Source organism: Accipiter gentilis, chromosome 1 (assembly GCF_929443795.1).
Source record: "Accipiter gentilis chromosome 1, bAccGen1.1, whole genome shotgun sequence".
In the NCBI taxonomy this organism is placed as follows: domain Eukaryota; kingdom Metazoa; phylum Chordata; class Aves; order Accipitriformes; family Accipitridae; genus Astur; species Astur gentilis.
The window spans coordinates 46,915,349-46,940,907 of NC_064880.1; the positions used below are offsets into that span (position 1 = coordinate 46,915,349).

Genomic DNA, 25,559 nt, shown 5'->3' on the forward strand with positions numbered 1-25,559 from the left:
AAACCATGAGGCACAGATCTCATTCTGAGCCTCAAAACACAGATGTCCAAGAGCCATTCCATCAGGTTTCCAGCATTAGTGCTATCCTGATCAGAAAGGAACCATAAATAGAGTAGTTGTGGGTTTTTTTTTCTTGCTTGCTACTCACTGGTGCAATGATAAGAGCCATTAAATCATTTTCCCTTCAAGTTGCTCTGATGAATGCATTGACATAAAACACTTCGATGAACTCGGGAAAAGAACTGACAAAGGTATCTCTTTGATGTAATTCAAACACAAACAAATATTTTTAGGATATAATGTGACATCAATTAGATGTGGCTAACAATGGAAGAAAATATAAACATGGGCCCAGGGACACCTTTCCTGCTCAAACTAGACAGCAGCAATTTCAAAGGACAGGTAGAAGAAAACACAGGTTATGACTTCTCATCACAGAAAGGGGAGTAATGCAACTTCTCTCAGAGTAAATCCCAGTCACCTAAAGAAGTAACCCATTCATCTTCTAATTACAAAATTCTAGGAACTTTGCAGAATATCTCAAGATACCTACTACTGTTACCCCTGCTTGAGTATTTAAGTACAGCTCACATATTTTCAGAACTAGTTTATTACTGAGTAATAATAAATGAGCTCCAGTGTTTCAGGCATAGTCTAAAAAGGTCTCTGATAGGTCACCTACGCTACCTGGAAAAGCTGCAGAATAGAGGAAAACATTACTAACCTTTAGAAACTGTGCTTAGGCATGCAATTTGCTGGGGGCACTGCCCCGTCACTTTAGCCTGGGTGATACAGAGTAAGGGTAGAAGTGGAAAATCCACACTCAAGAAAGCAAAGAGAAGAGGTGCTTCTTAAAAAACTCTTTGTGCTTAAAGTCAAGTAAAGTAAGAGGGAGAATGACAAAGGCTTCTGGAATGACAGAATCCTCTTAAGAGTGAAAAATCTGCTAATATCAAAGGCAGGTGCCTGCTGGGTGGAGGCAGGAAGGGGCAGAGACAGATTTGCAAGAGGAAATGTGTATCTATCTCCTGCATGATGTTGATCAGATCCTACAGAAAGCTCTGGAGTGAGCATGCTGAAGGCAGGAAACAATGGCGTAGAGCAGCTTATTCCCCTTTTTCCCCCTAGATTCCTATACTTCTTGTGTTACCTCAAATAAAGACCATGTTTTGAATCTTCTAAACAGTCTCTGTTGTATGTCTCACATATTGCAGGATTAAAGGCAGGATGGGTTTCCAAGCTGAATAGCAAAATACTCTCCAGGTCAGAAGTCCAGCAAAGGCAGAGTAAGTGCTATCCTGCTGATCAATGCAATTTCATTTCTGTGAAAAGGTAAGAGATGGAAATGGTACTCTGGAAGTAAGCTGGACAGGTTAAAAAAAAAAAAAAGGGCAAAAAAGGCAACAACCAAGCTCTTGGTCTCCACAGACCAATAACTGTTTAAGACACATGCCTGTACCATGAGAGGATGCAAACACAGCAGCCTGATGAGAATTCTACAGTAAAGGTTCATCTACATCTCTAATGCTCTGTGTCAACAAAGAGACAATAAAAATATTAAATATTCAAATCTTGCTAAATGGAAACTAGGATTATGCTTCTCACTGTAGACATGTTCCCACAGAAATTAATGAGAAACTTACCATCAAGTCCCACATTGTGCAAACTTCTCGGGCTGGTTTAAACTGTTATTGCTTTTCTGAAACCAACGGTATTTTGCAAATCTTAAATGACATCCTGCCCTGACCATTACTTCTAAGTATTCAGTTTGTTCTATAAATCAAACAAATAGTACACTGATGATGAAGCCTTTGATCAAACACTATAGGCCCTATAGCCAATAGAAAACACGAGATGAAAACAGACCCTGCAGTCTGGAAATGGTAAGCTTTCTAGAATCGATGAGAAGATATAAATCACTGAAGACATTGATCTATGAAGCTGTACAATGCAGTGACCTGACTGAGACTTATCAGAAAGCTGGTGTTCACAGTTAGCTGAAGTAGGAACAAGCAGTATAATACTTCTTCTTCCCACTAATAAATAAAAGTAAGAACAATAAATTAAGAGAGAAGGAAGTGCACCTGAAAATCCAAATGATAATTTACTGGAATTTGTAGAATATAAAGAAATATGTAGAATATAAAGCCAATCTTTTCCCTTCCACCTTCCTTCCAGAATACTGAACAAGAAAGTTTTTTTCACTGTTTATAAACAAAGGGAGTAACTATAGCAATAGAAAAAATCATATGGAAGCTTTCAAAAGATAAGAGACCAAACAGCCTATTTCAGAAATTACCTCCTCCTTCATCCCAAGAAAGGCAAAAGGCTGCTGACCCTCTGGACACAGCATTAGTCATTGGGATGCCTTTCCTTTAATACTCATCACCTTTTCAAGGATCAGACAAGGGTCAAAGGGACACTTAGCCAGCTATTTCTTAACCATTATCACTTCAGAAATTACCGTACTTTTAAAGTTTTATTGGTAGTACCATCAGTTGTCTGTTCTTTGCCCTTTCTTCTTTCTTAAGATGCTTTCTAGGAATTACACTACACACACAGGGGAAAAAAAAAAAAAAAAAAAAAAAAAAACGGAAAAAAATGAGCTCACTTTAAAATGTTTCAATTTGTGACTATGAAATTTCAAACCAAGAAGAGTAAATGTCAGATGACACAAAGGAAAAACAAACGTAGCTAGCAAAAATCCATTCTAGATTTTCTCTTTTACAGTGAAAACCATGATTAGGCACTAATTGGAATAAGGGATCTTCTCTGGTAGTAACAACAAATATATGACATGAAATGATCATATAGTTCCCCCAATAACTCAGATTCCAATTTTTCCTAGTTTAAGATTTTACAGTGCAGGAACTACCTACTCAAGGAAGAAGCCTTTAAGAAAACAGAAATCATTAACACTGTTAATGGGCCTCCAAGGGAGAAGGCCAAACAGAACCAGCAGCACAGCACCTGCTACAGCTCTCTGCAACGGGAAATGCAGAGTATGCAGCGTCCTGCACTGGGGACGGAATAACCCTGTGCACCAGCAGAAACTGGGAGTCTACTGCAGAGGAAGGGGTCTGTTGCAGGGAAGAGAGAAGGTGGAGCCAGACTCTTCTGAGAAGTGGCACGATGAAAAGACAAGATACACTGCTTGGAACATGAGAAATTGCAACTAGATATTAGGAAAAACTTTTTTTTTTTCTTTTCTCTCATGAGGGTACTCATATGGTCACTGGAACAGGTTACCCAGGGAGGTTCCTGAATCACAGAGATATTGCAAAGTTCAGTGGACAAGTGGCTATAATAACAGAACATAGCATAATCTAATCCCACTGTAACTGCATCTGGACTCTATGGTACTGATTATAAACAGCAATCTTTCACAAGGACATGTGACAAAATTCTGATTGAACCAAACAAGAATGAAATAAAGATCAAGATCTTTGAAATGCTGATTTTCCCAATGAGCATTGGATGACATGAATTGCTTGTCTGGAAACTGATAAGTAATAATTAGAGATGACATCTTTGCTCATAGAAGCTAAAGATCATTTTCATGTGATAAACACAAGTCTTCCAGAGAAGTGAAGTGTTTCAGATGCAATGTGGTAAAGAACCCTCAGAAACAAAGAATCTCTTTTTTATTTAAATTCCTTTTAATTCTTCAGCTTCTGAAACAATGGTTTTATAATGGTTACAAATCCCAGTTCTTCTGAGAGTCATGCCTGCAATTTCCCAAAACCACACTTTAACCCAATGTCCTGGCTTCAGCTGGGATAGAGTTGATTTTCTTTCTAGTAGCTGGTATAGTGTTACGTCTTGCATTCAGTATGAGAAGAATGTAGATAACACACTGATGTTTTCAGTTGTTGCTAAGCAGTGTTTAGACTAAGGCAAGGATTTTTCAGCTTCTCACGCCCAGCCAGCAAGAAGGCTGGAGGGGCACAAGAAGCTGGGAGGGGACACAGCCAGGACAGCTGACCCAAACTGGCCAAAGGGGTGTTCCATACCATGTGGCGTCATGCCCAGTATAGAAACTAGGGGGAGTGGGGCTGGGAGGGATCGCTGCTCGGGAACTAACTGGGCATTGGTTGGCGGGTGGTAAGCAATTGCATTGTGCATTACTTGTTTGTATATTCCAATCCTTTTATTAGTATTGTCATTTTAGTATTGTTATCATTATTATTATTAGTTTCTTCCTTTCTGTTCTATTAAACTGTTCTTATCTCAGTCCATGAGTTTTGCTTTTTTGCTTCTGATTCTCTCCCCCATCCCACTGGGGGCAGGGGGAGTGAGTGAGTGGTTGCATGGTGCCTAGTTGCTGGCTGGGGTTAAACCACAACACCCAAGAATAATATATATGTAAGATATATAGTTAAATAGCTCTTATGATTGCTCATAACCACTTATTTGAGAAAAACAAATATTCACAATGTAGTTATTAACAAATCATATACAGAAGCAATGGTAACAGGCATCCAAAAATCCAATCGATATGGAACCCAATCTAAGTGGCTAACTCAGCATCTCAAAACATTTAGCACTTCCCATGGCGTATCAGGAGCTTCCACAGGACTTTCTAAATGAGGTATTTACTAAGTAGTTATCTTAGATTTCAGTGGCTGAATTTGGTGATCCAGACTACACTTCTAACACTCTTTCCTGCTATACTAAAGGCAGACTCTTAACCTCCAAACCCAAACTGCAATTTCCAAATTCACATACAGAATTGTTTATGTATGTGCTGGTTTTGGCTATGGTAGAGTTAATTTTCCTCATAGCAGGTAGCATGGGGCTGTGTTTCGGATTTGTGCTGGAAACAGCATTGATAACACAGGGATGTTTTCATTACTGCTGAGCAGCGCTTACACAGAGCCAAGGCCTTTTCTGCTTCTCACCCCACCCCACCAGCGAGGAGGCTGGGGGGGGGCACAAGAATTTGGGAGGGGACACAGCTGGGACAGCAGACCCCGGCTGACCCAAGGGATATTCCAGACCATAGGACGTCATACGCAGCGCATAAAGCTGAGGGAAGGTCGGCCAGGGGACCGCTGCTCAGGGACTGGCTGGGCATCAATCGGCTGGTGGTGAGCAATTGTTTTCATTTGCATCACTTGTCTTTCTTGGGTTTTATTTCTCTCCGTTATTTTCCTTTTCATTACAACTTGTTGGTGTTGTTATTATTTTTATTATAAGATTTTATTTTATTTCAATTATTAAACTGTTCTTATCTCAACCTGTGAGTTTTCTCACTTTTACCCTTCCAATTTTCTTCCCCCAATCCTGCTGGGGTGGGGGGAGTGAGCAGCTGTGTGGCACTTAGTTGCCAGCTGGGGTTAAACCATGACAATGTAATAATAAATTGTGAATGTTTTTTTCTTGTAAGGCCATTCTATAGTCTTGATGTATTCTTACATGATGTACTTTCAGTGTTATTTCCACTGCAGACCTCCTAGTGTTCAGCACTATTCTTCACTCCAAGTGAGCGATAAGAAACGAGAATTTTCAGACTGTTGATGTAGATAAAAACCATAGATGAGGGTTTCTTTGTACTTTCATGAAAAAAACAGCCCCAAGCTATGCACAAGTAGCTCAGTCTGACTGCACAAGCTGAAAAAAGGCAGCAATTGCTCCAAGGATTACTGACTTAAAATTCCAACAAGGTTAAAACTTTTTTCCAGTGGTACCTTGCTCCCCTTTCTCCCCCCACCATGACCTTTTTTCCTTAATTATAATTAACACTTGTTTACTTTGACTCAATCCCTCTTAAATATGCCCTTTGAAATTTTGCAGTATCTTCTTATATGCTTTATAACCTATTTCATTTTGTGAAACCTGAGATGTATAAAAGGCACTTGTATGTTAAGTCAGAGCAATGTGAAGTAAGACTGATGAATTCATAAAGTGTTTCCTGCAAGATGCTTGGTACAGCAGTAGTCACAGATATCACCGTGATCTGAATATGTCTGTTCCATGTGCAACTTTTTTTAAAAAAATTTCTTTATTTGCTAATGGGAATTCCACTACACACCATGACCCAGGTCTGAAAAAAACCCGTAACTGAACAAAAAATTAGAAAGCAAAAAAAAATTACATGCAAGTAAACAGTGCAATCTAAATGATGTCTGAGTATAAGGCTACAAATATGACTTCTGGTTTTACCTTACTTACTTCTACCTATGTATTCAGCTGTTTTCTCTTGCTTTATTTTCTCCCAGTGGAAAGACAGAGAAAAATATAGCTTTGCTTTAGATAGCACATCAGCAAGTGTCGTAATAATATATTTTTGTTTATCTAACAGCTTTTGTTCAGAACAAGCTGACCAAAATTGAAAGAAAAGAAAGGAATGCACATATATCACAAAATTTTACAGAAACATCCCAAATTGTTCACAGTTTAACATTAGTGTTGTCAGGAAAAACATATGAAATTCTTCTTTTTCATCTCTGGATTTCACTTACAAAATGAACAGAGTGAGCAGTAACATTCCCTAAATTAAATACATGTGATGGATAAGAGAACAAAGTACTTTCTTTATGATTCTGGTATGAGTCTCCTACCACTCACATATCAATCTACATGTACTACATATTACTCTTCACTCAAAACACTCCTCACGAGTACAAGCTATCACCCCTATTGAACAGTTTTGCTGTAGCATTAATAAATCTCCTAATGATGCTTTTATTGGCTGTTCCATGCATCAGAAACATCTATTACTTCCAAAAAAGTTCAGATCAAAAAGGACTATTTAGTGTATGTTATCACATCAGTAAGAGTAGACGAAGTTTCTTGTCTTCAGGTCCCCAGCTGAATGTCAGTCCTGGGTGTCAAAGTGAACTACACTAACCTTGTGACCAAATATTGCTGTTGACACCATCCTGTCTTCAGTGAATGGATATTCACATTATCAACAGCACCCTCGCCTCTGACACTTCATCTGTCCAAAGCGAAATCAAAGACTGACCATTCTGGAGGTGACTCTTCCAAGCTAGGTTTCGGGCACAGTGGTGGCAGGGCTGTGTGGGAGTAGCTCATCGTGTTTGTTGTTCCTTTTCAAAATGGAAGACTTCAGCTACACTGAATAGCAAAGTTATCAGCAGAAAAAAAACCAAACCCAAACCTGTTCTAGAAGGTAAGCTGTTCCTTCTTCATATCTGTATATATGATATTATGAGAAGAATATACAGTGTGATTTTTTCATGCAGATATTCTCTTATAAATTGGTTCATTATAGTACCATACTTAAAGTAATCATCTTTCCTCCCAGGAAACCTATATGCAGCATTTAAACTTTCCTGAAGGAGTTTGTAAGTATTAAAGTAACTACACTTGACTGAAGTGACAGTATTAAAATATCTACCTTTGACTGAAGTACAAACAAGCCAAACTACTCTGAAAATTAAATTCAGTAAATTTTATGTAATAGCAATTAAGGCAATAGAATTACTCTGGATTTAAATTGCTAGAAATAAGCCAATTTTCCTTGCCTTTGCAGCCCTTCACTTTTTTTTTATTAAATAATGTCTTTTCACTACTTGGATGAAGGCCAAATTACTCTTCTTAATGAAATGAAAAACTTTGAGTGCAATTTTTTTTTTTGCCACCAGAATGTCTCCTAAGTACTTATACTTGTTGATCCAGTTTTCCATAGATGGTTTCTTTAGGCAATACCACAAAAAGGCTCTAAAGGACATACCTGAAGATGAGTCTTAACTAGTATTTTGGAATGACAGCAATATATTAACGGACTAATTCTCACCACAAGGACAATTGCAGAAGTTGACCTAAGAAGTTACCTGTGGGATTAGGACAAAAAAAATAGTATATTGTTACATAACCAGGCAATTTTTTGCAAATGCCAGGGAATAGTTGGCTTGTCTCACAATCTTGTCAGGAAAACTTTTCAAAAATGAAAAATACTTTTCATGATCAGCAGTGCACATTCTTTCCAAAATAAATATACTGGTGTACTGGTAAGTGCATTGTTCTGTTAAAATAACTTTCAAAAAGAGAATGTTTGTGAATGCAGCATAATCTCCTTTTTTTTTTTTTTACCCTCAGAAAATAAGCAAGATTTTAGATTTTTTTCAACTTTTTAAAGTTTGAAAAATTGCATTGCTTCCTGCTGGTTTGAAAACATAAATGAATCACAGCTCAAAATGCAGAGTGAACAATCTCTTTTAGGGAGAGGAAATAGGGAGAGAGCAAGGGACTTGGCCATATATAAGACCCAACCTTGGAATACCAAGGAATACAAACTGTTTTTTCAACTTTTCTGTCCAAACACTTCTGTCACTAGACAGCTGATTGCAGTAAATGGTCTCTATTTATTATTTCTTATTCATTATCCTTACTCAGAAAACACAGAGGATTCGACACATAAAAATGATTCTTATTTTCCTGCCAGACCCTCTTGGCCAACCAGAACCTCTTCAATACCAGCTCAGGATGGGCGACGCTGTGTCAGGTCAACAAAGGATGTCTGGATCCTCACAGGGATCTGGATAGGCTACAGATAGGTAAGACCCCGTTATTAAAATCTTCTAAAGGATCTAAAAGATGACAACAACTCCCTGGGGATCTCAGTGCTCTACTGAGAAACAGAGCAGGGCTGGAAGTGGCGCTGGGTCCCACGGCAAGCGTGCCACAGCAGCCCCGCAGGCTTGGTTTCTCACACGGCCAGAGCGTGGGCTGCCCTCAGCCTGCGTGCCAGCACAGCCCTGCTGCCGGTAGCCCTGATTTGACCTGCACAAGGAATACACGCCGATAAAGAGCAACAAGCTGGCCTTCACATACAAAGATACCGGCATCTCTCCAAGCAGCAGATAGAGTATCTTAAAAGTGGTATTTGCTACAAACTCCATGAGGTTATTCCAGTCTCTTCGGACTAGCAAGCAGAGGCATGTTAGAGCCGTACTCTTTTCTCTCAAATACATCCCCTGAATTAGAAAAAAGGCAACCGGAACACCACCATTAAGGGCAAGATTAAGGCTGCAGACAACCTGCTGTGCCTAAATGGGAAGTCCCTGTATGCATTAGGACGACCTGTGTCAGTCAGGCTGTGAACCACATCATCACTTTGCTTTTCTAAGAATTGCCGTTATGCCTGTTTCATATGTATAGGCTTCAGGCAATGTATACGGGCTGATTTTTGTGGATTCATTTTTTGTGGATTCCAAAAGTAAGAACTAGAAGAAAGATACCGCAAAAGACAGAAACACTGTATTGTAGAGGAAAATCTAAATGTAGAATTACAATCAGTATAATACATAATAGTACCATCAAATCAGTCAATCTGCACCTCTTGTTACTGTAGATATATAGAGGATTCTGGGAAGGAAAGAACAGCTTGTTTTCTGAGAAACAGGCACACAAATGGCACATTTCAGTTATGAGACTTCGCTGTGTTAAACATAACTCCTTTGCTTTGTTACTGTATTACAAACAATCAAAAAGGGAAAACTATTTGCACATATGTTCCTTGCAACAAAACTGTAATTCTGAACGGTGTCTGAGGAGCACCATCACCCTCCTTTGGGAGCAAGAATCCAACCTCAGTTTAGGTAAATATGGGAACAAATATTTATCAGCATCTTTGCACAGTGGGGGAAATCTATGAGAAGAAAAGCCGTAAGGAATTAGTCGCTAGCGAGCTAGCCTTGGATTTCTCTGTATGGAAAAGCAGTCCAACAGCAAATGTTTGTGTCCTCGACAGCCCGGGATTTCCAGTGGAGCTCCCAAGGATGCGGGCGCCTTCACTTCTGTCCTTCTCTGGGAGACACAAAACTGCTAAACTTTGCCTAGTAATATTCTCCTTAGTAGCTCAGGAGGCCTGGTCGATGCAGTCTCCTGTGGGCACTTCTAGTCCAGAGAGATAAGTTTAATTTTAAGGATATATTTCCTCTTTCTGCAATAGAAGTTAGCATTAAAAATCCTATGTGGATTTCAGCTAGGGAATTCAACTGGTGCCTTTTTTCAATTCATGGCCATGCCTCACCTATAAAATGTTACATATCAATGGCCTGAACATTAAGCTTGTATAATATTGTGTTAAGATAAAATTATATTGCCAATAGATATAGTTTTTCTTGCATGAAAGAGCTGTTGACACCAACGGCTGTGCAAATTAGAAGTGACAGTCACAACAACTCTTCCACATTTGAGTCTCACAAAGCACGCAGACAAAAAATTGGCTTGATCTGACCAACAATGCCACCTGAAATGTGCCTGTATCACTTATGTAGTCACACCTCTCTGACACCTGCTTCGGAAAGCAATTGGCAAAACGCTCCAGATTTCATGACTGAAAGCTGGAGTTATTTTACCTTTGTATTGAAGTTATCAGTATTGAGTCTTCACAGATAAATCTTCTTTCTTACCTGTGGATAAGGCAGACATATATACATATATTTGTATCCAGCAAGCGGGCAGGAAATGGAACTGAACTTTCTTACGTTCAAAGCCACTCCGTGAAGCTGCAGTGTGAGTTAATGATTGCACTGGTGGTGATGCCCTACAAATGGGACAGATGTCCCCCATGGAGCTGTGTGCCATTCTTCTCATGGTACACTCTAAAGCCTGAGAATTCTCTTCTGAAGTCATTACTTCTCAAAATCTTGTCATCCCTCCAGAGTGAGAAAAAAACCAGAGCTGAACCACAGTCACAGCTCTTAATCGGCGAGGAGAGCCCATCCAAATGCTTAGGCTGCAATTACTCAAACTGTCCGCTACCACTCTGAAGTCAGTGTAGTCACATGGGTGCCAAAAAGAGCAGTGGAGCAAAAATGAGACAGGACACGTACCACTTACAGAAAGAAACGGGAGGAATCAAGCTGCTCCTCTCCACTGCTCCCAGGGCCAAAGAAACCTGAGAACGTGCCCTACTATTAAGGCTACCTGTAATCCCCATTGAGTCTTTGAGCCAGACTTCTCCTGGTGTAGACTCAACAGCACTGACCGCAGCACAGGGATCGTTCTCCTTGACAAACCCCCTACCCGTTACTTGTACCTTTCTCCTCTTGAATTTGTATAGTCAATCTCTGAAGTCCTGCACTGTCCAGCACAATGAAGATCCCTTCTGCTAAAAAGTAGTCTAGACCTTGTCAGCGGGTGAATAAGCTCAGTCAGAGACACTCTGCACTAGCAGTGACGTTGAGGGATGACTGGGCAGTGAAGTTGAGGGATGACTGGGCCCATGACGTTAGATGGGATGGGCTTCAGGCTGTCTACAACCCAGGACTTCAGTTCCTGCTGATCAGAGGAACATGCCTGGTCCCCACAGCAGTATTTGGAGTGCAAATCTCAAAGCAGCACAGTGGGGTTCTGAAAAGGTTGCAAACCTTATGGTCATGAGGTTTTACTTCCCTAAGTTTTTCATATAAATTCATGTATCAAAATCCCCAAATTCCCATGAGCAAAAACTCACTTCCATATTTTTTAATACAAGACAGGATAGCCCTACTTGAAGACCATCCAAGCTCCACTTTGAAACTGATTCCTTTTCTATTAAAAGTATTTGTATGTTAAACAAACTCCTTAGGGGAAGTAAGCCTTTTTCCAAGTTTTCAAGGAAATATGAAAAGCCTTTTTTTTTTTTTAAATCTCTTTATTATCTGCCTCAGTACTTCTAACAGTTCTGTTTACCACAGAAGCAGCGGCTCACATATATGATGACCTCCTAAATATGCTTGAGATTAAATGATATGTTGTTATCCCCTTTTTACAGACAAAGGTTAAAGATGGACAGATAAAGTGATCTTGTCTAAGGAAATGGATAAATTTGTAGCAAATGAAAGAATCAAAATCTAGTCTCCCAAACACAGTGCTTTAAACAGCAGATTGTCCTTCCTCTCCGATGTGACTGCACCATGTCTGTCCTGAGCTTTAGTGGACATATTGACAATTCCAGAATTATAACAAATTGTGAACTTACAACAAACTCTCATCTATTTCGATCACTGTACACTGACGTAAAGCCAAAAGGAGTTAAAAAAACCCTTGAAAGTCTTTGAGTGAACTGTAATCTGGTAAGACTCTACCTAGATATCCAGTATTGTAATCAAACAGGAAAGAGACTCTAGTTTTTTGTATGCAAATCACGACAAACTTAGGAAGGAAAGCCTGCAGGGTGCTTCTTTTAATGTCTTGGGTTCAAGTACTGCACACAATTATTCCTGGGGATCACTCTCCCGCTTAGATAAAGTACCTGTCTCTTGAATGCAGATAGTATTATTAATATATGAGGTATTGGTTTGGCCTTTCATGGTCATACTTTTAGGTGGACAATGCCTCTTGGAAACATTATAAAGCTCTTACATACTACAGCCTTTTAGTCAAGTAAACTTTTAAGCAAGAAGTATGATGGTTCATAGCAATTCAAATCACACATATTCTTGTCTACATTTACGTGAGCATTCATTATAAATCTTCCCTTGGTTAGTATTATGTAAAATGATAACAGAGGAGAATTTTATTTACAATCCTGCTTCTAAATTTATTTACCCTAAAGAAATCACATCATCCATCTGTAAGTCCAAACTAAATTCGCATAGGGCAGCTAGCTCTATGGAAAGGGTTAGAATATTTTGCTTCAAGTAAGAATTCCAGCAAGACCTAACACAATATTGCAATAACACTGCACGGTCTGCACTCCATCTTATTATTATTCTTCTAACATGATCACTATGCAACATTTAATGTTCATTAGCAAGATTATTTATTCTGAAGTCAGGCATATTGATATTATAATAAGAACTCAATTTCATACACCCCAGAACAATAATTAGATTTGTAAAAAACAAATATGTAGACAATGGTCAATAGATCAAATGCGTTTATTGCACAGAGGTATCTTTTATGACTATTCAGATACTAATTTGAACAGGCTTCACACACTAAAACTAACTTACCATCATGTCAGAGAATAAGGGACATATGTTGATAAGTCACACTGGAGATTGCCTAGGTCATGTCCTCCTCTGTTATGAAATATATAGTTCTGAAACTGCAGTAAAATCTGATCCTCTATTGCACTGAGTACCGATAATATCGTTCTGATCATATCATAGTAATCACAGAGAAGAGGAATGATTCAGAATATGTTCTATAAGGTAACTGATTGTAGAGGATGGCTTTCAAAACAATGTTAGTATTTATCCATTCAATAACTTCTGTGTATGTATATGAAGAGATATATATATCACCTGGAATTCAGATCATAAAAATCTTTTTGTTAGATGTTAGCTCACATCTATACTTCATCTACAAATACAGGATGATAATATGGTTATCATGTTCCCCAAAACCTGAATACATCAGTGTTTTTAAGAAACATTACCTAGGTAGTACATTCAAGTTCTATTCCCATTTGTGAACTACCTTTATAAATATATCAAAAAACTGTTTGAATGCATTTGGAAAGATACAAATGAAATGCTTCTATTGCAATATTGATGCCTCTTGCCATACCTGGACACAGTATTTGCAATAAAATTCATCATATATTTAGATGATATGTTTGTCCATGATTTCCACACAGTTGGTTTCAATAACATATTAATGAAGCATATAATGCCTTATTAATATGTTTTTCAATGTTAAAATACCTTGTAAACATTTCAGATCACAGCTTCTTTGCCAGCTATTTGTTTTGAAGAGCCTTTCAGGTATTAGCTTTTATCATTACATGTGGCTGTTGCCTAAATCACACTGCATAGTTTTTACCATGTGACTGAATAACAAATACACATCAAGTGAACCCATCTCTGACCTACATAGCAGGTAGCCATACGAGGGCAGGAATATGCTGTTTTGCATGTGAATAGAGCCGTTCCTTGAAATTCCCAGAAAACGAACTATTTGTTCAGAAGTTTGTCACAAAAGTGAACAAAAGGGATGTGAGGATGAATGAGCCAAAGAGATACTCAGAAAAAACCCACAATGTTCATGGAAATGTTCCGTATTTTTGACCTGTTTTACCAATCACAGACTGGTGTGTAATGCAGTAGCCTAGCTATTCCTCCAGGAAAGGAAAAATCACTGCTTCTGAGTCATGAATTAGGAAAAGTAATTCATAAGCAAAGAAAATTGCACAGTGGCAATACGGAAGAAATTAAAATTGCTAAAAAACAAGCTAACTTTGATATCACGAGTGAAAACGTTCCCAAGAACAAGAAGAGAACAGGAAGAGAAGGAAGCTGCTATCCAATGTGGAGTACAAGATTTAAAATAATCCTAGAGTAACAGGTATATGGGTGCTTTAAGGTCCTGGGACAGAGATAGCTTCACTTTGTAAGAGAGCTAGGCTCAGGTCTGGGGAATCTGCCCTGACTACCACCTAGCAGATTCAAACAAAACCCCATGTCCAGAAAGAAGGGAAAAACCAGGGGTTTAGACAGCAGTTTGCTAGGTGGAGTAGGCTGTTTGCTAGAGCTGAAGGAAAACAAAGAATCATTCTTGTTACCATTAAATGGGCAGAACTGCCTTGTTCTTTTGTTGGTCAGAAAATAAACCCAAGAGATTTTACACAAAACACACCACAGTACCCATTCTCCTGGCTGGCTGGAGACAACAAAATACCTATGTCAGTATGGCCCCAAAGGATTAAAAAATAAAACCATAACCAAATTATCTTTTTTCAAAAACTAAGAAACAAATAAAAGATGGAGGAAGAACTACACAGAAATATACAAGCACCGAAATTGGAATGACTAGTTTATCTCCCCTGCAGGAAAGCAGCACACAAAATTTCAGATTTCAAAAGACTAGTATAGTGCCTGAAGGAAAATAAAGAACACCCAAACCCTCAGTTTGGTGGAAAGAAACTGAAGTACTTTTTTGCTATTCTTGTTGAGAGTGCAAAACAAAACCCAAAGAAGCTAAAACCTAATACCACCTTACTGTGGTTTCCACGGTAATACAGCATACAGAAAAGCAGATAATAAAATCATTCCAGTTGTCTGTTATAAACAGACAAGTAATCCACCCGAAGGAGAGACTGACACCAAGCCCACTTCAGAACACCCACTGTTAGGTGGCAGGAGTAAGCAGGAAGTATAGATTTAAACTCTGAACCAAGAGGAGGGAACCGAGTTTTACTTTTGCATCCCAAAAGGGTAGTGAGTAAAAGATGGATGCTTTTATCACCAGTTTCTAAAAGCACAATGTTCTATTATAACTTCAACAAAACGTTTAATTTGTCCTGAAATTAAATTTTACAGGCTATCAATTTAACAAGAAAAATTGATTATTTTGGAAGGTTAATCTAAAAGATTCTTTTCCCTTCAATCCAAGCTTAAAATGAAAATTTAATTACAGTGATAAATACTCTTTAATATACATTTTTGTTTAGCTATATTGCTGTATTTTTGATCCATCAGTTGTAAGAATGGACTAATATGACTAGAATTTTTGAAAAGTGTTTTAGCTGAAGGATCGCTGCCTAGTATAGACTTTAATATATTATTTCAGCACTTTATGTCTTTATAAGGAATGCTTATTCTATTTAAAAAGACACAGGATAGGACTGACTTCATTAAGTGTTTTTTTTTTTAAGAATTCATGTGCAGATTATCTGATTAACTCGGATTTTACTCATTCCTGTTTCCAGACACTTAAAAAGGCTTTCCACCACCTCAGGTTCACTGCTTCCAGAATACCGCAGTATATTAGGAATATGTAAAATGCTCCTTTTCTTATAAACAGCATAAACAGACCTGGTTCCCTTTGAAAAACCTCTAAAATATTTGCTCTCCTAAATTCTGTCCCGCGACACAGTCTCTCTCTACCCCAAGTGAGGCTGATAAAACACACCTGCCACAAGCAGCAATAAGAAACTATGGAGCTTGATATGGAAGCCTCACACCCAATAAGAATATGAGTGGATAAAATTAACCATCGCAATCTGAAGGTCAAGTTGTCAAAAGCATCTATGTTTCCGAGAGATGCTGGAATATATTACTTAAAATATTAAGTACTTTATTAAAGTCTTCAAAACTAGTTTCTCTGTCCCCTGTTAACTGTGAGGAGCAACAACTGCAGATAACACAATGACAATAAAAATTAAAAACCTTAAACTCTGGTGAGAGAACACACGGGAAAATGTAGATGTCACCAACCACCACTTACAAGTATTCATAACTAGTAAACAATAGAGGAAACAATGCCAGACATGTTTATCTCAGTAGTGCAATTTTTGTTTTAAAGAACTTTTCTATCACAAGAAAACAGGTAGTAAGTCACTAATACCTGATATACCTTCATGATATTGACATTTCCTTCTCCATGCTGGCCTGGGGATCCTTGGCTCTGTAGCAGATTTCTCACTGTCTCCTCCATTCTAGAAAATGAAAATATTTATAATAGTCAACTGTATGGAAAAAAATTGAGAGTTGCATTCAGTGTTTTTGTTCTTTACAAGAGCTTAGTGCATCCACGGCTACCATGAAATTAATATTTAAAGACAATCCTGGCCTTATAATGTTCTCATACTCCATGTTATGAATAACACATTAAGGGCACTCTTTTATCTTTTGAATATGCACAGTAATTAGTTGTATTGTTAAAATCCTAGAGGAGCTCAGTTACAAAAATTAAAAACAAATGTGTGCAAAAGACATCACCTTGTCAACAGTGTAACCAAACACCATGATAAAATTACTGTCATTTAGGAACAAAATCAGTCAGATTAAAAAAAAACAACCTGCTGTATATCTAGCCAATTGTCAGGTTTGTGCAATTTAGACAGACTGTCAAATACATTACTAGTATTTACTCTCTATGTTATAGATGCAGCAGTGTGTGCCAGTACATTTGTTTATAGAGGCACAGCTGCTGAACACATTCACCCTTCTCTGCCCTTTCAAAGGGATGTAAAAAGCAGGAGTAGGCTACAATCTGGTACTACCATCTCATGAAAACATAATCAACTTCAGTTCCATCACTGAAAGAAGGAAGGTTTGCACTTCCATTTTAGAAGGTGTTAATAGACACCATCAAAAGTTGTCTTTGATCTACACACATTCATCAAGCATGTTAAAACTGATAATAATGCTAACCCTCCTGAATGGAGGCTGAACAGAATAGAGAGTTCTGCTCCTTCACACAGTAGGACTGCTGGGAATAACGGAAGCCACCTACAAAACACTGGTCCCATTCAAGGTGGATCAGAAATTAAATCCCATGGGCTTAGGGCGATGTCACTGAGGCTGACCACAAATAAAGGGTCTGGGACTGTAGCTGGTTTCAGCTCTGTGAGTATGGGCAGGAGGAGGAAAGGGATCAAAAGCCACAGAAGCAACAACAAAAACGCTGGGTTTCAAAACAAGAAATGCTGTGTGCCAGTTCCAGCCAAAGGTCCTCACGCCTCTCCCCACTCCCCATCTCCTCACCCAAATTCTCACCCCTGTACAGCTCCTTCTTCAGCTGTGCGGATGCAACAGTTTTTCTCACCCTCCCTTTCATGTCTTTTGTTCTTTTCCTTTTAAGCTGTCTCAATCCCTTGATATAGTTGGAAAAACAGCCCAGCTGGAACAGGGGCTGGAGAAGGGAAAACTGCTGTGGCACAGGTGTGTGGGTGACATGAGGCAGGAGAGAGAGAGAGGAGTAGCTTAAGCCATATTGCCAGATAATGCTGTATATTAAAACAGTGACCTTGAAAAAAGAGCCAGTATTCCTAGGCATATCAGACCAGAAACTGCCTGCTGTTGTTTATTTCTACTGTGTTTAGGGAAACATCACTTTCGTGTACCATTCTTTGCAAATGCAATTGAGCAGAAGAATTATTCACAGAGTATGGGTTTTTTTGTCTTTTTCTTTTTTTCTAAGGTAACAATCCATCAAGACAGCAAATATTAACTAACTGCTCTGGCCAAAGGCCAATAATGTTATCTTTTACATAAGCCTCATAGTCTTTCTGTTCTTTCAGTCTTATAAGAATGAATGGTATTGGCTAATTTAACAATAATATGATGTTTTACTAGGTTTTCTCCTTTCAAGTCAGCCAGCTACACTACTTTTCGAGAAGCTGACATTGGGTATTCATTCTACTCAGATGAACACTGACATTTTACTTATTCGTATGATGTTTTTTTGTCATTGATGTGCAGACTTCTACATTGCCAGAATGCCCACAGAATACTTGGACCATCTGTTGACCAAATGTGAATAAAAACAAGCCAACTCTAATCTCTAGTGCAGACAGCGGTGCAGTGTTTCAGTTGCAGATTGGAACCATTTCTGCTCATAGGCTGACCTTAATCAGATGCCTTTTACACAAAAGAACATAAATTCCTGTGCAGTCCTCACTAAATGATTTCATTTCTTAACATGCTTATAATTTCATTTTTAAATTAACAATGTAATAGGATTCTTAATTATTGTGTTTATATATGCATACACAGTTCCAACTCTAGTCCTTCACAGAGTTCTTACAAATTAATAACCAAGCAAAAATGAGAGAAAGAATAGATTCGACTATCACTAAAATCAGAGTTTTTCAATTTAAGCCTAATAGTATTAATGAAAACATAGTCTAGTTGCATATTAGTATCATCAGTTAAACCATCTCAGAAAAATTATGAAGAATTCTTAAATTCAACAGGTCATTTCATCTTCAGTCAAATTCAGACAGCCTATTTTGGACAAGAGGCCCATCTTGTTGAGCAGCCTTATAATAGCGACTGGTGAGCACACAGTTTCATGTGGCAATTAGAAACACCTCCCATCAGCACTCAGATTTCTATGCAACAGAATCATCTTTGCAACATGACAAAGAGCTCAGTTAAACACCGTTGAGACTTTTGTTGTTCTGTTGTTTGCAGCTATTATAGAAGTTTGTAAGCTGATCCCCAGGCTTAACATACACACTGTCTGTGTAGTCATGTCACTATAAAACCAGCATTGAGAGGATCTTACAAGCCTTAGGTACCCATGGAATATCTGAAAAAGGAGAAAGGAAACTAGTTTCTGTCAAACAAGGAGATGAAATATGCTTGCAGTCAAATTTACTGCAAAGCTCTGATGGCCAGTGCTCTTGCAGTTTTATAAGCTGCTGCTTCTCCACTAGCACACCAGTTGTTCATTTTTAGGAAGGACTGATTAACCAAACATGGCACAGGATAACAATCGAGACTTGCTTCTTATAAATTAGAATCTTTGAAGCATGAACTAATGACACCTTAACTGAAAAGCGATTGCTATATTATGATCTATAATACTCTCCACAGCGACAGTACATGCCAGAAGGATTTAGTATAAATTCTTTTAAAGAATGCAGGAATAGTTGAGCCTCTATAAATTTGACTTGAAATCCCATGTTTTGCTCCCTGAACAAGGCTTCAAAAGGACATGTAAATTTTGGAAGTGAAGCAGAAAAATTAGGAGCTTTATGAAAGGCTATTTCTACACATCAACCTATATTTTTCCCCCTTCTGGTAACCACGAAAGGTTATCTTCTCTCAGTCATGATTCTAATATCCTAGATGGACGCACTCCAACATCAAGCACTTGCTGATTATGTCTAGAATAGCTATCCCCCACACGTGCGTTCTGCCTGCTTGCTGGACTATGCTAAAAAACCTGTTTTGCCAAGGATTCTGTGCATCTTATGTAACTATCAAGCTGTTACAATCTGCAAAAACAGTCTCTAAAGTTCACCATTCCCAAGTCTCCATTCTTCAATCACTATTTAAGAACATTTATACCCCCTTTCTTTAGTGTTCTATTTAGTCTCTATTCATCTGAAGCATCTCACTTAGTACCATTAAATTTTTTGTTACATCTATTATTTGAATAGAAAATTGACTTTTCTTAGAACTGAAGTGTTCCTTTCAATTTTTCTTTTTTAAAAAGCTATTTTCTTTAGGGGAAAAATAAATTAAACCCATGTTTGATAGAAGCTTCTTAAGTTTCTTGACTATATGTCAGTTTAGAGTAGGGAAACAGTCCTCCACCAGTCCTAACCTAAGGATAAATTTCTCAAAGCATAAAACAGAAGAAGAAATGAGGCACTCTGAAATCAGAATCTGTTCATGGAATGTAAGAGTTTAAGGAACATAAAGTATTAATGCTACTGTGGAAAGCACTGTCAAGATGTCATCTGGAATATTATCTGCAATTATGATCACCAGTGTTCAGGAGCGGCTCATTCAGAGAGGATTTGGTGAAGAAACAGCTCTGAGGTTTAGAGGAATTGAGAGTCTGTGTCATGAGACTAAACAACTTACCTTGCTAAACTTAAGAGACCTTCCACAAAAGAATCAGTGAGAAAAAGTAAAATGGGAAAGAAAACTACATCAACCTAAGACCAATGACTGACAAAAAAAGATGGGAACAGAGTGGTTACAAATACATTTAGGCTGGAATTAGGATGGTTTTAATCATAGAAGAAGTGAGACTCTGAACCAGCCTGCCAAGTACGAGTAACAGGATGAGAAACCCAAACAGTTTTAAGCCAGAGCTGAGCAGTTTATGAAATCAATTAGACAGCAGTGTCAGGAGCTGAGGACTTGAATTTATGATCCACAGGTCCTTGCTGCTATTCCTTCTGAAACAAAATCAGTCATTCCTACATTTAAAAAAATGTAATTTGTCCTATGCTGTTGAGAGAATACCAGGAAATCAATTCAACTGCAACATACAGTTATTTATTTTGGCTTTGTTTCTGTGTGTGTTTCTGGGCAAGAGGGACAGATGAATCTCTGGAAAGGAGGAAACATCATTCCCTGCCCAGGGAGCAGCACATAGGGCACAGATGCTCAGGTGTCCAAGGTGGCAGAAGGAAGATTCCTCTCTATTTTTGCTGCAACTCAAATCTTGCCTGGCAGCCAGGACCTGCCTGTAAGGACCCACTGAGCTGTAGGAAACCTGCTTTTAAAGCTTCTTGATGTTAACGTTTCTGACAGCTCTTCTGCCTCCATCTCCTGCCTGCCCCCACTGATGCAACTCATGGCATGCACCAGAGCACAGTTTCAACCAGGCCAGGTGAGACAGACCCTGTTAGGGTTGATGCATCACTGCTAGGCAGGTAAGTTCCCGACTTTTCTCTCCATTTTCTCAGGACCATCACCTTCATAAATGGGCACCTCCTTTGTGCCATCCCCCAGCAATGCTGAGACATGGTCAGAAAACCTGCCCGCTTTGTGCCTTTCCCAGTTCTGTCATTTCAATTGGACCAAAGCAATAGGCTATTATGTCGGGGTCCTCCCCAAGAACAGATTTTAAGACCATACAGGAATTAATCTTCCCTCAAATACACTAATTCAAAGAGGCACAAGAGTTCTTTCAGTCCCCTAACTCTGCAGAACCTTCCCCACTTCCCCAAAAGGTCTTTCAGGTCCCTTTCAGCTAGGTTTATTGATTCCCTTCCTTGAGAGAGGTTCACAGTTTGCCACAGTAATTCCACATGTGAAGAGGATTTTCTCTGACCAACCTCTCCACTGTGCAGGACATGCCTTTATGCCCTGTCTCAATGCAGAGAAAACCCATTCTCTTCTCCAGTTCTTTGTAGCATATACCTCAAAGGGGTTTGATCTCCCCAGACCTAAAAACTTCCCGTGCCAGAGCAAGTTTTCCTGGAAAAAAACCCTTTCCATATATCTTGATCTTTGATTCCCCTTCTAGCACAGGGAATAAATACTGTCTATAGGCCATGCTCTATTCAGCTACATCCCACACAGCCCTTTTTACAGTTTTCCCTTCAAGGGACAGGTAGTATGTAGTTGTCCCAGCTCTAGAAGGTGCATGACAGTTTCAATCCCTTCTCCCTTGACCTACTTCCTTCAAAATTTCCACAAGCTGGCAGCTACCTTTTGCTAGGTGCTATCACCTTCCCTTTTCATCACCCTCAAGCTGAGGTGATAGTACTTGGTGGTTATTTCAAATGCATGCCACAAGATTTTCTTCAACTTGATACTGACTTACAGTCTTACAGAGACGTGTCCAAAGGTTTCCATAGAATTTTACTAAGTTGAGGCTTGTATTTCAGCTTTTTCCTTCTCCTCATGCCATGCAGCAGGTGCAGGACTCTTTTTAAAGTCTTAGAGAAAAATATCAATAACATATCTTTCTCCACCTATAGCTTAACTTACTTCCGTGTAATCAAAATTCTCAGGTGGGTATTTGCTTCCAGCTCCTATCTGTGAGACAGTGAAGCTTCCTGCCTCTGTCCTGGGCAGTCTCTGGCTTAAGTCTCTTGCCTTCTATTTTTAGTTATAGCCTCCCTGGAGATGTGGCCTGGGTTTCAGCTCCTTGAGCTGTCTGACTACTCCCTACCGCGTGATCACAGATGAAGGAACAGGTTCCCATGTGGTTTCTCAGTTTTTTCAGCTCTTGGTTCACCTGTGAACCAGCCAGTATTTTCACCAGCTGGACTTGGGTTGTCTCTTTGGGGACTGCAATCTGTCTGGCTTTGATGGCAGACTTCTGTGTCTCTGTCCTAGTCTTCCAGCTCTCTCCAAACCCACAACCCAACCAAACAAAAAGCTTCTCTCTGACTCAACTCTCCGATAAATTTGTTTGCTTATTCATATGTAGTTTTGAACTTCCGGCTTGGGGTTACCTGCATCTCACTTCCCTCACCACTCCATTCAAAGCTCTGCAATGGATCAGGTTAGACTTTCTCCTTACAGTGAGTTCCTCAAACTACCAAAAGGCTTCAGAGTTAACAAACACACACAACCCCCTGCCCTGAGCAAATAAAAAATCCAGATTTTGGATTATGCACCAGATTTTTTTAAACAGGGAAAATAGCAAAGTGGCTTTACAAGACATAACAGAAACAAAAAAAGGTAATCAAACAGCAGTTCCTGTTCACTGCATCCTTGCAGGAGTGTCTTTCCTTCTACCTGCTTTCAATTAAATTAGTGGCTCTCTGAACTGCAGACTCTTGCTTACTCCTCTGGCCCCAAGGATTTCCATTAGCTCTACACATGGCTGCCTGCTCTCCTCAGCTCTCCCCCTGATCTGCAGGCTCATCTCCAGACTGTGCAGTGACTGCCAGCCACAGCGACAGCCTCAAGACCCTCTGCTCTCCTCGACGAGCCATGGTGATCCCCAGGACAAAGTGGCCCATCTTTCCCAGGGCTGTGTCCAAGCCTGCTGTTCTCAGTGCACCGACTGCAGAGACCCTGCAGCATGCTGCTAGGCCATTGCTTCAAGTGGGTAGGTAGCCAGGAGACAGACATAAGTTTCTCCAAAGAACACAGATATTGAAAATGGATTTTAAAAAGCAAAGAAAGAAGTGAAAACAGATATGTGATAAACTTAAAAGAGAACTGACAGATGGGAAATGCTGGGCCTCTAAACCCCAAGGGGTTTTCTCCGCATTTTCAGTTCTGCTTAGGATACAACATTGGTACATGCCTTATAGCAGTGTGCTGGGCAAAGCCTACAGAATGCACAATATCCATCCTTAATATTTCAGTTGGAAAATAAAGCAATAGCAACCGAAACACACACATATAATGTATAATTTATGTTTATTCTTCCTGTTCATCAGTACAGGTGCTTATCAATCCAGAAATATGAAGGCAAATTCTCCTCCTGCAGCACCACCATGGCCCTTTCCCCACCACAGGCTCTGAGCAGCCAGTTCGACCCCGTGACATTTGCTAGTGGCAAATCCAAACTGCACAAGCCATGCTCTTTTCACATACTCATGGTAAACCCTCCTAAAAACATACTTAAAGCATACTCAAACTGTTGCCTGAAGGGCAAGCTATCTAAATAAAAGTAGCACATAAAATAAAGTATCTTGTGCATGATGAGGGCAACTATTGCAAGGCCATGCTGGAATGAAACAGGTCTCAAGCTCTATTTACACGAGTGGAGAAGGATCATTCCTTTGAGTGGACAATCTAATCAGGTGCTCTGTCTGCTACACCATACCACCACTTGAAAATGACACAAAACTGAAAGACTGAGCACAACATTTACTTAGTTGAACCACTGACCATTGAACCCACTGGAAATTTTCAAGGTATCCTTAAATACCATATGTGCCTTGAGCCTCAGATAAGTAGGGTAGGATTTTAAAGACCTCAGAATTGGCATATCACTGCTCCCACACAAGTCTGAATTCTGTTATCACACAATGGCAGACCTGACATTTCTCTGAAACTGTTCTAACTAGCATCTGAGCCAGGAAATGTTGGAAATGTTTCCATTGTCTCTTTCAGCCATACAGATTTCACTCATCAAACTTATACCTACAGCAAAAAGTTTCTGAACTGCAATAGAAACCAGTGGTAATGTTTATTTCTGTGTTGACAGACAGACAAATGCCATATGGACTGTATGGGTGTCTTCCATCACCAGCCCTGTATATGATTTTGTAACTTACAGGCATGGAGGATTAAACAAAAAACAGTCCAAGACTAAGCATCACAGAAAAGCTTCTCACAGGCAACTGAAAGGATTTTTCAAATGGAAGGACTGTGCCTCCTACAATTCCCCAGTAACATATTTGGGACCTTAGGACAGGAGATATTTTCATTAACTGTAGGTAGATAGAACCAGACACGTACAGAAAGCTGATTCTTGTGTCAGCTTAAACATATGCTCCTAAGTTCAAACTCTATTCATGCTGGAGGCACCAGAAATAGTCACAGTGTTTCAGCATAACTAAAAGCATCAGAAAAATTACAGACAACTATACAATGACTGCAAACATTTCCAATTTCAAATAATGGGTTACTTTTTTTCTTGTTTTCTACATTTTAAACAAATATTTATTTTTCCATATTAGCAAATATATATGTAGATGGATAGATATATCTACCAGCTCCTCCAAATACACATATTTAATTTTGCATATATGCACCCTGATACAGACAAACTACTATTGCTTTAAGTTACTTAAGGAAATGTAAAGCCACTCAAAACTAAAAAGCTCTTGTTCCATTCTGAGTTACAGCTTCAAGATGGTACCAAGACCACCTTGACATACCTACATAAATTTCTATCAGTTTCTCACGAATAGCAAAGATGCGATGTGGAGGGAGGCAGCTTTTGTGGAGTTGAAGTAGGTACAAGAGAAATGCAAGATGAAAATGAGGTCTGTCATCAACGATCATTTGCAGAACCCTTCATAATGCAAACAAGCTGTTCTTACACGTTTTCACGCTACACCGCCCATTGTGAAGCTTTCGGGCTCGGTCTGCAAAGTGCTGTGGTAGACACCCACCTGTGCGGTCCAGAGTACAGACAGCAGCTGGAAGAAAGCTAAAAAGAGGAGAGATTTTTTTTTTTTTCTTCCACAGAAATTATCATGATTTGTTTTCAGCCTCTCTGACTCCCTAGTGAAACACTTATATGCAAAACACTTAAAATATATAATTCTTCTGATTAAGTGGCTAGTGAGCATGCATATGATTGCTGTACAGAAAGATAAATAATTCTTTTGATTAAATGACTACTAAGTATGCATACCGTTAAAGTTGTTCAGAAAGTTTCATTATATTGAACACCATATAACATGCCCTGATGCCTTCAGAGGCAAAGACTGTAAAGTTTATTAAATTCTTGCATTCTTTTTCCCTTAAGATGTTATTTGTGAA

The 25,559-nt window shown here is 39.1% G+C and overlaps 1 protein-coding gene across 7 annotated transcripts in view; it reads right to left on the reverse strand.

Moving 5' to 3' along the window:
• The window catches only part of NCKAP5 (NCK associated protein 5), a 394,263-nt gene that overhangs the window by 128,896 nt on the left and 239,808 nt on the right, over positions 1 to 25,559 (reverse strand). For all 7 annotated transcript variants that reach the window (XM_049805372.1, XM_049805332.1, XM_049805352.1 and 4 more), the window contains one exon: positions 16,252 to 16,342. In XM_049805372.1, coding sequence (XP_049661329.1) covers positions 16,252 to 16,342 — 91 coding nt within the window. The remainder of the gene's footprint in view (positions 1 to 16,251; positions 16,343 to 25,559) is intronic.